The 16,548-nt window shown below is 33.5% G+C and overlaps 1 protein-coding gene across 2 annotated transcripts in view; it reads right to left on the reverse strand.

Moving 5' to 3' along the window:
* The window catches only part of LOC128546020 (uncharacterized), a 156,172-nt gene extending 143,644 nt beyond the window's left edge, over positions 1-12,528 (reverse strand). The window contains exons 1-7 of one of the 2 annotated variants that reach the window (XM_053526570.1): positions 12,134-12,528; positions 11,115-11,192; positions 7,888-7,936; positions 6,946-7,589; positions 4,505-4,674; positions 3,358-3,903; positions 2,234-2,612 (exon numbers count right to left, since the gene is read on the reverse strand). In XM_053526570.1, coding sequence (XP_053382545.1) covers positions 2,234-2,612; positions 3,358-3,903; positions 4,505-4,674; positions 6,946-7,589; positions 7,888-7,936; positions 11,115-11,175 — 1,849 coding nt within the window. In that variant the 5' untranslated portion in view covers positions 11,176-11,192; positions 12,134-12,528. Of the gene's footprint in view, positions 1-2,233; positions 2,613-3,357; positions 3,904-4,504; positions 4,675-6,945; positions 7,590-7,887; positions 7,937-11,114; positions 11,193-12,133 lie in introns of those variants that run through there. The other variant, XM_053526571.1, reaches the window with a different exon arrangement.
* Positions 12,529-16,548: the final 4,020 nt, after the last annotated feature.

A 16,548-nucleotide genomic window follows, 5' to 3' on the forward strand; every position in this document is an offset into this window, starting at 1 on the left:
TTTGGATCTTATTACTTGGTAAGATGAACATAAGTTGCAGCGTAATTGAATGAGAAAAAAGCTGTTAATAACTGCGTTTGAATTATATAAACAGACAAAAGCCTTAATAAACTGTAAATGTAAGGAAATTCAAATGATTGCAGGAAAAAGAACAACGTCTTACGGATGCCATTCGTTTCCATCCTTCTAAATTTAATAAATATCTTCTACTTGCTTAAGTTAAACTAAATCAACTAAAAAAATAAGGGAAAACAAAGGAAATTTTAGAAAAAAAATGTTATGTAATTTTTAATCTTTAAGACTGTGAAAGATTCCCGTTTCAATTTTATGCATTTTTTCACATTTACGGTAAATCAGGCACAATATACGAGGTTGATAAGGTATGCTATGCGTTATCGAAATAGATAACCTCAGTTTTACCATAACAATTTCGTAAGTAACCTCGTACGAGTAAATTCAGCGATAGCGAGTTAGCCATCCCAGACAAATACTTACGACCCTAGTAAAATCAAAACAACAATTACACAAAATTACGGAGACTTACAAACAGTTGATTGTGTTGAATACTCCACCACTCTCACCCCCACACCCGCACCCATCCACATCCCTCACCCTCCAATCCGATTTAAAGAGGACAACTTTGTATACTATAAAGAAATTAGCTTTTTAAATTTCTATCAACTACTTTTCATTTATTGATGTTTTTACCAAACTTCTACGCAGTGATCTCCCTTGCCCTACGCTCTAAGTAAACTTTTATGGCAGAACGACCAATTTTAGCAGACCAATTAGCTCTTAAGCCCATGCTTTTTGCAGATGATAACAAATCTTCGACACAAATTGCATATCTTGCTAATTTTAACTTTCAGTTACGCGCTTCAATGCTCAATGTTTCCCTACATAAAATAAGACTTGGTGCATGAATCTCATACAAATATTTTTCTCACAAATTAATACCATGTAAAGTTTTCCTGTCAAGGCATTGTCAAATTTACATTGAGTTCTGTTTTATCACAGAGAGACAACGACAAGCTTGTGTTGAAATGTTTGTTTTATAAAGATCAAAACAAATATATAGAATTTAGGTGAACAATGGTAAACAGTGAAAATTATTTACAAAATCATTCTATATATGTTACTTTATTCCAGGACTTTAGCGCCTCTGATTTAAGTGAGGAAGTTATCAGCGATATATAATTAGAAGCTCTTGAAAACGTTATTACGAAAGAGTACATCTAAATCAAAATTAAAATATATCATTAAATCGCATTCATTAGATATCTTTTTCTCCAAGATAAAAGAATTTTGACCCGTATTTCCTGTTTCGTTTACGTGACAGTTTCTTTGTTAAGTACATTGTACTTAAGCGTTAGCACGTATTTATCTGACAAATAACTTTCCGTGATATTTTTCCTAAGTTCAGACAAATACTGTTCATGTTTGTTCGCCGTATTTGTTATCAACTATTGAAGTTCAATTTGTTTCAAAATTAATCATTTTAACTCTGATGCAATGATCATGTTTCGAAAACACTTGTTTCCTAGTTAGAACATAATGTCAAAAATAATGTTTAGAACAACCGCGTTCCTTAGTGATATGTGAAACTATATCTCTTGATACTTTTGCTACATTAAAAGTTTAACAATAACAATGTTATTAACTGTTTGAAGTAAAATATAATTACTTACAATTCAAGCCATTGTCAATCATAAAAATGATCGAACTTATTTAAAACGATATTTCAGTTTTTTTTGTTTTTTTTTTCATTTCAAAATATCGTAATGCTAGCGGGGTTCGAAATTGTGGTGATGTGCGAAAAAGACTTCAGCATAAGATAGTTACCTGTCCACACACGCAGCACAATTTGTTATATTACAACCTGTCAAACTTTAGCATTTAATGAACACTAACATGATAAAGGTTTCATTTAGATACTTCAGTCATACAAATACAGCAAATCGTATTGAAAATTACATGGTGAATAACATTAAAATATTGTAACGCGTTTAGAATAGCGTTTGACAGATGTCGAAATGAAGATCAAGAAACGTTGAATCTTCACATTAAATACTCAGAAATTACTTTCGAAATACACTTTATTGTCTATTGATTCTATGTGTGTGGATAACTCTTCATTGCATTCCAGACAATAAAGTTTAATGTTACTATCCCTTCAAAACAGTTGTATTTTGTTATCAATTTATATAAATAAAGTGTTTTTTTTTTAATTTACCGGCAGGTGCTTTGTAGGTTTCTGTGCCTTCTAACTGAAACTTCCCTTTCGTCCGTTGTTCTAGAGTCTGCAATCCGCTTGACAAGGAAAGGGTCAGATATTTTCTTTTTACTTTAGGGTCATTTTGTGCCACAGTTGCGTTTGTTGAACCCATCAGCATAGATATAACTCTTACTTTTTCACCATTTAATTCATCCATGCAAACGATAGCTCCGCTGTCGCCCGGTTCTGCCAGTATCGCATCAGGCTTTCCCTGGGCAATAGATCCGTCTTGTACTTCGATATATGAGCCTGTGCCATCATGATAATGGAAGTCTTGTATATTTATCTTGCCTATACCTGGTTTAGAATGTGCGCCCCATAAGTGAATTGTCTGACCCTGTGAATGTAAATTATACATTTCAACACGAAGTTTACATTAAGTTATCAGCGGCGATCTATAGTTACCTAGAACTTTATTATTGTTATAAAACAAGTTAGATATTAAAACATATATTTAGATGCTGTCAGTTTCTTTAAAAGCGAATCTCATCATTTATATTTTATGTACTGGTCCCTGTGTGCCCTCGATAAGCAATATAATTGAATTTCTTCATTAATCATATTTCCACACAACAGTTAAGGGTTGCAACATAAAACAAAAAGACATCGTTAATACAATAACAATAAGCATTTATGTTGGGGAGAGACGGCTTTCTAGAATATCACCACATTGTTAAAATGAGCAATATTTCAATAGTATTTTGACATTCTAATTTCTAAATTCTTTATGTCAATGTCCAAGGAGACGAACTGTCGAACATTTTCGCAGATATGATATAAATAATATACATTGTGTGCACTAGCATGCACAAACCTGAGGCATCGAATGTTAGAAATACTTATATCAGAATTTTATAGGAAATTTGTTTATGTTAACATATTTAATAGCTTTAACGGTTATTTTGTTGTTAAAGTAAACCAACTTGATTGTGTTTCATGTGCACAATTCTAATAAGGTAAACTGCTTTCAAATGACCACATACATGTAATCCTTCGCAAAATTAACAGGAGTATATGATATCCACTTAATAGCTCATGACTGTTACAAGTTATCGCGTGAATCGTGTTATGAAAATGGTTACCTGAAGTGAAGTGTTGTCGTCCACTGTGTGCAACTCTGCAGGAACCTTTTTCTCTTCTATATTTTTAAATTGTTTGTCACAGCTTGAAATATAGTGACTGTTTATTTTTGCTGCTGCAATATCGTGACCACCATCAACGTACGTATCAGATAAAAGTATTGCAAAGCTTTCTAGCTTCTGATCTTTATCTCTGACGTATAGTTCAGGGGAACACCCTTGCGCAACGTGTTTTGCAAACAGAGTACATAAAGCAGATTCATTATCTTTTACATGATTTGCGAAACATCCAAGTGTACCCGTTTTCGTGTCTATTTCACACTTTGCAGCAATACATGCACCGACATAGTTGTATTGATCGAGACTAGGGGAAACAAAGTTAAACCTTACATCATTAATCCCATAATTATTTAACATTTCCCTAATTTGTTTCTCACGATCTGAATTCTCCTCAGGTGTTGACAGTTCTTCCACATCGACATGAAACGTTTTAAGTCTGTAGCCACATCCTTTAACAGATTCGTCTCGTGTGAAAAGCATTTGCGATACCTGCGGAAAATTGCATAGACAACGGCATTTAGCTGTCAACAAAGTTGCATTATTAACATATATCATTGTATAATGACCTACATATAGATTTACCAGATATTTGGACTTTTAAGTATGATTCAGTCTAACAAAAAGCTTTGATAAGATAATATCATTCAAGGACAGTGCCTTTCGTTCGACTTCTTTGATTAACATATTTTAAATTCAAATAAGAAGAGTATTCCTTGTCCCACTGAATGAAACCCGAACTAGATTTTGAATATACATCTATGCGGCGACAATTCTAGGAACAACAAATCCTAAAACCATCACCTTAAATAATTCTGAAGAAATAGATCAACATTGCGTCTCACCGATGACTTTGATTCAACACTGGGAGACGTTTCCACAATGTACATAAAAGTCTGCTGCTGCTGCTAACATTAATTGACTTTTGAAGATTTGAACTTACACCTACATAGCGACAAATCGTAGCAACGTTCTTTCAGTAAGTACTACAGGTTTTATCTTAGCAACACTATATAACTATTACTTAGAAAATGTAGGTCATGTTGTAAATCACCTTCATGTATATCGTTAAATATCCTGAAGAAACATATACCTGTTTAATATCATGACTATTGTTTCGACTTGTTTTTAATCGTTTAAGAACTTTTCCTTTGAATTGGCTTTTCGAAATTACAGCAATCATTTCTTCGAACAAATCCTCGATAATGTCCCTCTGTTGCTTACACTTTTCAAAGACAATGCCATCAAGGATAATCGTACACTCTAGAAAGTAGATAAACTGATATCATATGTTGTATTTTAAACTACTTTGATAGGCAAGGTTTGCATTGGATAGCAGAAATACTTCTCAAACAACAGTATTCTACAAACTACAAAAATGAACAAGACACCTCCACCTATTGCGTATCCGCCTGTCATCGATTTTGTATGGCAGTATCAGGTACAATAGTTTTACGTAATGAATTATCATTATTCGAAAACAAACACAAAATTATAACTTTATAATACAAAGCCCAAGCACTGGAAGACTTTACGCCGACATACGACACTACTAGGCTGTAACTATAATGGTTAATAAAACCTCAAAGATCCTTCAGAAGCATATGAAACGTACACAAGCGAAATACTATCAGATTTATGAGCCCTCATGTCCTTTGTAATTATTGGCGATTTCGACTAAAGTTTGTAAATAGTAAGTATAATATTGTACACTTTCCCAGAGGACAGTAGTGACTGTTTTCTAGGCCGTCAAATTCAATTATTATGTCCTTTCGAAAAAGAATGACATTCTGGTTTCTTGGTTTATCGTACGCAAGCATTCATCGGCACTTGTTTAACTTAAGTAAATGATTAAGACATAGATCGAAGTTTCTATCAGAATATCAAGTACATGAGCATGTTAAACTAACATTTGCCTTCGGCATCAAAACATTCTTAAAACCCGAGCATAATTTCCTACCGCGGTTTTCATCTTATATTTACAAGTTGCATTGCCGTTCTTTCACATTGTTTATTCACGCTTTTCTCTTATTCAAGCTCATTATAATCCAGAGACGAGCGTCTGCTTTATTTCTTGTATGTATTTGTGAGCATGTGCACCCAGTATTCCGCCTGTAATACTTTCGGTAAATCGGTTTTCCTATCTTGGACCAGCCATATCTGAGAAAGGTATTTGATTACTATAAATAATTTACTCATTTACTGATTTCATCAAATATCAAGACATTTACTCCGAGAAATACAAATACTCCTCGTGATGTTGCTTCTTTTTAGTATGGATGCGACCATTCTTTTGGAAGACGATTAGCGTGGCTGATTGTTTAATGGAAACAAAGTAAAAGCACTCATAGGCAAAATGCAACAGTGGGTCATAGTGTGATGCACGATACACCTCTGGTTTGTAAGAAAAGTAAATTAAACTTGCTTAATTTAAGTTAAATAATTATCAGTCTGCTACTGGTCCTTAGTGTGTTTTTAGATTAACCTGTGACCAAACAGACATTCTATAATAATCAGTGTTTATGGCAAATACTGTCAAATGCTACATAAATAGGGCGTGTAAATATTTGAGGTCTAATAACATTGAAATAATAATTCCAGTTAAGTTTCGTTTAAATTACTTGCTTTTGTTACTCAGGACAACACGGGTTTAATTAGAATTCAGAAACCGTGGTAGCATTTGATAAAAAAACCTAAAATATATTGGCAGAGACGAAATACATTTAGAATACATATATACACGTCTCTATATAACTACTCAATTATTTCCTGCTATCTCTTCGTGGATATGTTGTATGAAAGTCGCGCTATAGATCCACATACTATACTGTTGTATATATAACCATATTAAAAACCTTGCTGATAAATAGAAATGACATTGGCGTGAACAATGTAAATTATTGTGAATAAAGTATATATCTGTTGTCTCTAGTGTTAAGATAATTTATGAATTTGCCGATCAAATAGTGTCGTTCATTAATACTGAACATCGGAAAAAGTATTTCACATGTATCTATTTGAGGAAAAAGATGTGCAGCTGTGTTTGTTGGAAATAGGCTGATTAACATTTCTAGATTATTGAGATGCAGTCAGAATATCAATTAAATAAATTGAAGTCATTAAGAAGATGGCGGACTTTTATCAGAGCTGCATCAGTTCATCTCAGTACTATTTTTTCCAGTTTGTGTATATTGTAAGGATTGTAAATGAATTTACTTTAGTTCTGTTGATGGAATTAACTTACTTTATACTCGAATATATAAAATAATTTGAATGCATATACAGAACGCAAACAAGCAACATTTTCATTTGTATTGATTCTGTTCAGTTCATGACACTGGCAAGATAAACTTCAAAAAAGAATGTGCTAGGTATAACTAATCATAAGTATAAATTACTTTAGAACATGCCTGAAATATTGTCCTATATGTTTATACTTTATACATAATTCGTAGAACATGAATGGGAAATCAGATATTTACAATTTTACCATGTATGTTTTACGAGTAATTTTAAAAGGGCAATACTTAGTACCTCTTGACTCGTCGTGGTAAGTTTGTTCAATCTGTTTAGTCTGAGTTTTCTCTTCTTTTTGATAAACGCTTTTAATTTCAGCAACATATCTTGTCTCCTTTATCTGATTTCGTTGATCTTCATTAATAGCGTCGAGGACACGGCTGAGAAATTCGCATTTTTCTACGAGGGGTTCAAACAAGACGTACTCAATAACGCTTCTTGTTTTCAATCGTAACGTATCGTCAGTATGTTTTGGAGGACTGTTTCCGTTTTCAAAGCTGTCTAAGCAGTCTTCCCTGAATAGAACCATATCGGAACCGTGCACGGACTTTATTATTCTTGCATTTCCAGACTCAATGACTATATCTATGATGTTCGATGAATCATCTCTTGTATTCATGGTGTCTACAGAAATATTCCAGTTTTTTAATTCATATTTCTGAATAGTCACTTTTGGTGGTATCAATGACTTGATATCATGATCGACGGGATCAATATAAATGTCTACTTCGTGGAAGCCGACCTTGACCTTTTCTCCTTGCTGCTTTAAACCTGTGTCCACTTCAAGGTCTTCACAGTAGCTCATTAAATTCTTTATGCTAATTTGTGACTGAAATAACTCTGGCCAACATAATATGGAAGCTTTATAGTGTTGCAACAATCTGAAATGTGAGAAACCTAACTTTCTACAATTTTGGTCAATAAGTGTGCATATAAATGTAAAAGCAATGTTACGTAATGGATTTAACTCCGTTTTCAATAAAAGTATCAATAAGTGTTGATAAAGTGCGATGCATGAACAATTTTATTATTATACAGAAGCATTCTATAAATATATCCCTCTCATTATTAAAACATTGTACAGGATAATATAACATGTTGTATAATGCATTATTCAGACTAAGTGCTGCTTGAGTTTATCTAGTAAATGTTTGATATTGGAATTATATGCAGAATAACCTTTGGCCTTTTCCTGTGTCATGAGCTGCAGTTACTTGTTGAATCTTTTCTGTAAATAGAAATGAGGGCGTAAAGCAAAAATGTGTTATTTGCATATTTACAAAGAAAACAGACTTTGCTTTTTTGCTCGAAATTGAAGTATTATGTATTTCAAGAATACCACTGCACAAGTATAATTATATATGAACATACGGACGTTTTCATGTTTAAGGGTGGTCTTGTATTAAATACATGCAGTATTTCGGACACATTCGATGACCGAGACTTAAAACTGGTGACACAGTATATGCTGATCTTAAATCCAGTTGTTATAAAATCTATAGGTTATCCTCCGGAAGCATAAACTGAAACTAAACAAAATAATGGGAGAATAGATTTGGTTGAGTCAGCTTATTGTGTTGCAATATATACCCAAACAACAGTTTTATGCTAAACTCGTTTTGCAAAAACATTGAAAACGCTCCATGATTCTGTCCCATAAAGATTAGCCTGTTTGCTTAGGATGCGTCTGCTGTTTTGATAATTAAACACAATTGCAATACGTTTTAGTACACTTGTAACTGTTCTATCGTTCATAAATCGATGCTTCATCACTCGGTCAGACTATTCATTATGTGAACCTCAAGAAGTATGGCTAATAGAACGGACTCTATCTGCTCCTTCAAGCATGATTTACAAATGTGACATACATATTAAAATCGTATTACAATGGTGTATGAACTTTTTTCGTACTATTAGCAATTCAAATGCAGGAAATAGGAAAACGTATCTAATTTGTGCATCCAAAAACTTTCCTTTTGCAGGCTGTCCATTTTATCGTAAATTTATAAATACAATAATAAAATTTGAAAGAAGATTTTTTGGAAGCATGCTAAGAAAACTGATAGCAGACTCGTTTTTCTTCAGTTTGTTTATGAGAAGTAATGCAACGTACAACACACGTCCCCTATCACAAGTTTAATCAGAACTCTCTTACCCATGCACATTGAGTAGACTCCATAATCCTATAAGGACCAGAAAATAAAACAACGTTGAAATCAAGTACGTAAAAACTTTTTACTATCCACTTAAAGACTACTGTTGTGATAGTTAATAAAGTTGGAAAGAATATACTTTGGAAGCATAGAATGCAAGCAAGCAAAATAATAGCAGACTCCTTTTATTTGAGTCTGTTCATTATAAGGATAGCATTGGAAAGTGCAACACCCCGCTCTCCCCTAAGCACTGGCTTTAGAGGAACTCTTTTACCCATGGACATTGGGTGAATATTAAGAACTTTAGTGGATATTGCAGCTTATTGCCCGCCCGCTTAGCTCAGTATGTAGAGCGTTGGTCTACGGATCGCGGGGTCGTGACTTCGATCCTCGGACGGGGCGTATGTTCTCCGTGACTATTTGATAAACGATATTACGTCTGAAATCATTAGTCCTCCACCTCTGATTTATGTGGGGAAGTTGGCAGTCACTTGCGGAAAACAGGTTTGTACTGGTACAGTATCCAGGAACATGACTGAAATACTGTTGAAAAACGGCGTTAAACCCAAAACAAACAAACAAACAATCAGGTTTTTGGAAATGTCGTATAACCCTTGCATTCGCCACTGGCACCAGACCAGAAAGAAAATGCCTCTGTACATGTTATACCCTACCCCTAGGTATCATATAAGAACCATGGTCGTGAACGGGAAAATATACTAACTCACTTCAATCGCGTATTTCATACATAAAAGACGCAGTTCAGTAAATGTGTATTATTGATATTAAACAAACGATAATTTATCTTCATTCGTGCACCTGTCACATTGTCTCAATATTCCATATTGCAGCGATGCTCCACATATTTTATGCTTTAGTCAACGTTACAGAAAAAACTTGCGTGAACTCCCCTAATGAACATCCGGTCGAGAGGTCACGGCAGTGTGCACATGTTAAGCGAAATGTAAACAAACAAAAACAGAATGCAATATATTCACAGTTTTACGATAAGACTCGGAATGATGAATGAAATTCATCTTGTATATGATTTTGAATTTGAAATCATACATTGGTATACATCTATTCTGTTTATTTAATTCATTTTGCACATTTATGCTGCATATAAATATTTAAGCGTACACGTGTAGTAAAATGACGACGGACATACATTTCCACATCAGCCAATCAGAGTGTGTCTGTAATCTAGACTGGAACTTCACCAGGGAAGTTCAAGCAAGTTTTGTGTGTACCGTTGAAAAAACTATAAACTACACGTTCTTTTTCTAAGATAAAAGTATTGAAGAAATGTGACAGGTACGCAACGGAAGATAAATCATCGCTTGTTTAATATCAATAGTACACATTTACTGAACTGCGCGTTTTAGGTACGAAATACGCGATTGAAACGGGTTAGTATATTTTCCCGTTCACGACCATGGTTCTTATATGATACCTAGGGGTAGGGTATAACATGTACAGAGGCATTTTCTTTCTGGTCTGGTGCCAGTGGCATTCGCGATTATATCTTACATCTTCTTCGAACAGCAAATTCTAATCAGTTTTGTTCCTGTCTTTAAACAATAAACTTTAGGACATTTAATTGTACAATACATAATAATCGATATCCATGTTAAAGGAATATTAGTTGAAATGCATAATATTTGAGGACATGGCATGAAATAACAATTTACAGTTATTCCTTAAAACTCTTTATAAATCAGGCACAAGTTCGTGTTCCTATTCATCCTGTCAGTTTCTTAGTTTGTGCACATACTTTTCAATCATAGTTTCAACTACTCTAAAACCATGTTAGTTTTTTTTTTCAAGACAGTGTAGTGTTGCACTTTCGTGAACATTTATATTTATCCATTTCTCTAGGCAAATACAAATACTGGCGAATATATTTTATTACCAAAAACCTATCTATCAAAGTAATGGCATAGTGTTGCAAAAATATGTCCAGTGTTTACAATTATCGGGTCTTGATGAATCAAGTTTCAATTTTTATTAAGTTAATTAAATGTTAAATATTTATCTTAACAAGAAGTGGCCCTAGGTTGCATGTTTTCAATACTTTATGCCTTTGACACTAATTGCTGATATATTCCTGTCCAAAAACAAAGCAAGAACTATCTATGTATCAAGTAAACACCGATACAAAAATATAAAACAGGTGTTCCACTATATTCGGTTTGCATGAAGTAAATTGAGACATGTTCAGAATGTAAGAATATTAATTAAAAGTGCGCGAACCTTTAAAAATCGGACATCTGCTGTCTGCTCTAACTTCTTCTGACAACGGCCTTCTGCTCATTGTGGCTCCGTTTTCGTCTGAAATTAGACATTAGATTTTTTTCTATTTTAGAAACTTAATACGTACGTTTCATCTCGCATGATTTTTTAAACAAATTTATAAGGACTTTATAAATGTTATGGAGCAAAAGGTTTTCAAAAACAGTTTTGGACGTATAAATAGAGGATGTTTGTTTTGTTATAGCATGCTCATTACAGTTGTGTTTTCTGAAAAAATGTCTTAAAGCTGTTTGAACACACTCGATCAGTATTTTTGAAATAGAATTGAGGAGGAGAAAAATACATATATTGCATACGACACTTCATGAGTCAAACCTTAAAGGTTGGCGGTGCCCCACAGTTCTTTCATTTGTTTGTTTTGTTCTCATGTGTATGTGAGTGTGTGTGTTGGTAATTTGCATATCTGTGTATTGTGAGGTTCGTTTTGGGGAGGCTGCGTTTTTGGAACGTGGCATTCCCTATTTGATATTTAGCCTTGTTATCTCCTTCTTTTGAGACAAATAGGTCAAATATAGATGCAAGGATGCCAGCCATTTTAGTTGTTCCCATGTGATGTAGGCAAATGTTGTTGTTACCAGAATTATAATACAAGTAGCTGTAGAATTGTTATTTTTTAAATCTAAATACGAAACAGGAATTCTAACTTATCGTAGTTCGCCAAGTGTCTCTTTATTGTATTTGTGACTTCAGTAATTGTGTATATGCTTATGTTGAAAAATATGTCATATAACTGAAAAAAAAGAAACATAAAAAGATACATGTGTTCGTGATAATATGAAGAATGCAACTTAAGAAGAAAATGTTGTCTGTTTTCTTTTTTCCAAAGATTTTGCTACACAGTGTTTAAAACTTAAAGTAAATTCCTTCTTAAAAACTTTGTTCTCTTCTCAAATTTATATTTGTTTTTTTAGTTACAATTATAACACTAAAACAAGTAATCTAAGACTCCATGTACGTACCTTTTGTGCTGGAAGTCGAGATGACTCTTACGTAACTTTCTGACAATGCTCTTCTACTTTTATTGTACACTTTTCCTGACACGATTCACAAAGTATGATATTAACAAAATTTGGCAAATGAAACCCTTGGAATGACTAATGATGAAATCCAATTAGCTGACTACACACCTTATTGATTTCTGTTTTCCGAGGTACTAGACGGAATTTCGTCGGGTGACTCCGAGACGATGAATAATTACTTACAACGAACTGGGTTTTCACATTTCATATTACTCAGAACTGGAGTTTTTATATAATATGTGTAAAAACACAATAATTGTGAAGAGTAACATAACGTTTTCATTTTACATTAAGATGAATATGAAGATGAACTAAGTCTTTCTATTCGCTTATGATATTCTATATTTTTTATATATTATTCCTGCCACGTAAAGCATTTAAAAAACAACACTCATAGCAAAATTCACGAATAGTCTCTTCATATACCTTGTATGTTTTCGAAAGCTTAAGACTCCTGGTCAAGCTACGTCTAAAGGTAACAATTGAATGTTACTTTAAATACTACAGGTAATAGAAAAAAAACAGCAACTAGTAACAATAACAAAGTTTATAATAAATCGAATACCTTGAAAATGTTCACTAGCCATTACCTCCAATTCTAATATTCAAGAATAGGAATAGTCTAAATCCTGTCCTTGTCAACTTTAAATCCAATGAATCTTAATTTCAAACTCACAAAGAATCGAAACTAAATTTAGCGTATCAAAAGATTACAAATTCTCTCTTTAAATATATATATTTATTTCTACAATACTATTGTAAATTCATCAAATGTTAAATGTCCAAACTGATATTTTTGTTATAAAGAAGTACTTGATTTTTTTTTTCAATGAGATCTTGCATAGATTCGATCTGTCCTCAGACAGCTTCCTGTTTAAATGAATAATAGACAAATCCTTCAAGCACTTTAATGTATCACCAAGAATAAAAAAGAAGATTCTGGAAAATCCCAGAATTACCCAGATTTTAAAATAATGTTAACGCCTTGTTTATCAGCATTTATTATGGAATTTTCTGGAAAACAATAGAATATAATTAATATTGACATACATGATGTCTCAAAAGTAAGCTTTACGATAAACAATCATCCATTCTAAAATGTGAACGACCATCTTTTAACAGGAACTTGTAGCAGCGTTGCTAACGTTCACATCCTAGGGACATTTTTAACAACACATGTTGCATGCCAATACAACACCTTCCTCTAAGTAAGGAAGGCAACATATTGTCAATGTATATAAATCATAACGGTTACAATATATCATATATTTCATGAAGAAGCTATGTAGTTAGAAAATGTCTGGAAATCTATGATTGGTGAATGCTTTCAAATATTAAAATCTGTATTTTAAAGATTTCTTATTTTAAATTAATCAGAAAATATAAATAAAAGTATAATAAAAATATTTTATCAAACTTAAAGGAGGTAATAATAAACAAATGAAATACATGACATTTATAGGTTACTAATGAAACTTCGCTTTTAAATTACACACCAGAGAAGATTAATAGTGTTGGGCAATGTGGAGCTGCATTACATTCCAACCTAATGTACTGTAATAATATATGTATCATAATAATGTATATAGTTACCATAAAGTTAAAACTTGTGCCTAGCTTTGCATTCTTGGAATCTACAATTTTTAATAGCATTTTATATATATCAATACCAATATTTTTACTTTAAACATACATGTATCATTTTTAAATTAATGGTAAAACGTAGCTAAAAACTCATGTATTGTACTTTACCATAAAATAGGGAAGTAGTTTCAAGTTACAACAAAAAAAAAAAAAAAAAAAAACGAAATTTTACTTGAGTATATGTAGAGACCGTACCATAGCTCTTCGCATACTTTGATTTTTCAAACTAAAGTGATTTTTACAAATGCACCGGTTACAATAAAAATGTAAACAAAAGACTCTGTCTATGATCTTTGAAATGTATGAATGACACTCGATCTTAGTCATAATACTGATTGACAGTGAATGCTAATGACTTCATGTGTTGCAAAAAAGTATTTAGTTTGTAACTGTAATTTCCCATCAACTGAAATCCTCTCAAAAACTGGTAAAATAATTACTTATATTTGGACAAAGCTCACGGTCTTTTCCGTTCGAAAGCTGCTAAAAGGGCACATATAAAAGATTCAGTGTAAGTTATATTTCACTGGTACTACCAGTTAGTAAGTTCCAGTTCACGCAATGTAATCCAGGCAATTAAACTGCATAGCTATCAGCTGCTGCTGTTATAGGGAAGTGGTAGAGTGTCTGCCTTAGGTGTAAGAGGTCCTGGGTTCGAGTCCCAGTTAGAGCTTCACTATTTGCATTCTGCTAAAGCATATTTTTGCTGTTAATAGACTGTTCCAGACGTTCTAATTTTTAGCACACAGTATCATGGATCATTATTTAGCAATCCAGATCAAAGTTGAATGTTAAATCAAATGCACCCAATTAGAAAATATTCACTATATTATGTCCCTTTGATGTTTATGCTCTCCATGTTCAAGAAGAGTTACATTTCCTTGATCACGAAATTTTCTTTAACATGAAAATATTAAATGCTCATAACTCCTCACTTCTGGTTAAAATACTGTCTATATTTCTGTTTTTTTTGAGAAATATATGGACATTTGTCTTCATTTCAAAGCTTTTTAAATTCGAACCTATGATTTGAAAAACTTATCTCTATACTATCTATAGTATATGACCTTGACTAGATAAAATAAATTACCAAAATGTTTTATATCCAAAGGTGAGCTTGGCCTTAAGCTGAGGTCCGAGTCTTACATGCAACAAATCAATTTGTTGTGGGGACTGTTTGTGTCAAGTGACTTAAATATCAGTCCATAGAAAGTGAAGATACTGTCCAGATAAAAAATGACCTGTTATCTTTGACCTTATTTTGAGACAAGGGCCCGGGTCTTTAACACGACAAATCGTCTCATTATTGGGAGCATTTGTTCTAAGAATGAATTTGATTTTGAAATATCTTAATGAATGGTAGAGTTAAGGACCGGACATGAAATTGATGCTCTAAACCACTGACCTCCAAGTGAGACCTTGACCTTAGAGCTAGGATCTGGATCTTGTGCGTGACTCGTCGCCCCATCATGGGAAGTATTTGTGCCAAGTAATTTCAAAATCCGTTGGATCGGACACGAAACAGACCCTGTTAACCTTTCGCATCTATGTGTTACGTTGACCTTGGAGCTAGGGGTCTATGTCTTGTGCATGACAGGTCGTCTCATTATGGGGAAGATTTGTGCCAAGAGTTTGATTTTGAAATCTCTTAATGAATAGTGGAGCTATGACCCGGACATGAAATTGATGCTCTAAACCGCTGACCTCCAAATGAGACGTTGATCTTGGAGCTAGGTTCTGGGTCTTGTACGTGACTTGTCGTCTCATCATGGGAAACAATTTTGCCAAGTTATTTCAAAATCCGTGGTATGGATAGGACACGAAACAGACCCTGTTAACCTTTGGCATCTATGTGTGACATTGACGATGGAGCTAGGGTTTGGGTCTTGTGCATGACAAGTCGTCGCATCATGGAAAAGATTTGTGCCAAGATTTTGATTTTGAAATCTCTTAATAGATAGTGGATCTATGAACCGGACAGGAAATAAATGGTCTAAACCGCTGACCTCCAAGTGATACCTTAATCTTAGAGCAAGGGTCTGGGTCTTGTGCGTGACTCGTCGTCTCATCATGGGAAATATTTGTGCAAAGTTATTTCAAAATCCGCTGATCAATGGCAGAGTTATGGATCGGACACGAAACAGACTCTGTTAACCTTTGACATATGTTGACCTTGGAGCTAGGGGTCTGGGTCTTATGCATGTCACGTCGTCTCATTATGGACAACATTTGTACCAAGTGATTTTAGAATTACATGATGAATGACAGAGTTATGAACCGGACAGGAAGTGTGACGGATGGACGGACGTACGCTGCCCATTTTATGTTCGGAAAAGGCGGAGGACAACACAATGACTTTTTATGTCTAATGCACTTAAATGTATTTTAGTGGAAGTATACAGATCAGACTACAATATAGACTAAATCCTAAATCTCTTGACAAAAAAAAATAAAATAAAAACATAAAAAGTAAGAAAGAACTAAAAACGCAAATACAAAAGGTACAAAAAACCCTATTCCTTCAAGCTCACATCCTAATCAAATACATTAAAATATTTTAACAAGTAAACGTCAAAGAAATATCGCAACTGATTACTTTCCATAAATCCTCTGCTTATTCTATGGTTAAAATTGGAGTAGAAGCTGTCAGTAAATCGTTAATTCCTTCCCTTTTGGTTTTAGCCGGAAATATGTGAAAATAATTGTGATTC

Source organism: Mercenaria mercenaria, chromosome 16 (assembly GCF_021730395.1).
Source record: "Mercenaria mercenaria strain notata chromosome 16, MADL_Memer_1, whole genome shotgun sequence".
Taxonomy (NCBI): Eukaryota; Metazoa; Mollusca; class Bivalvia; order Venerida; family Veneridae; genus Mercenaria; species Mercenaria mercenaria.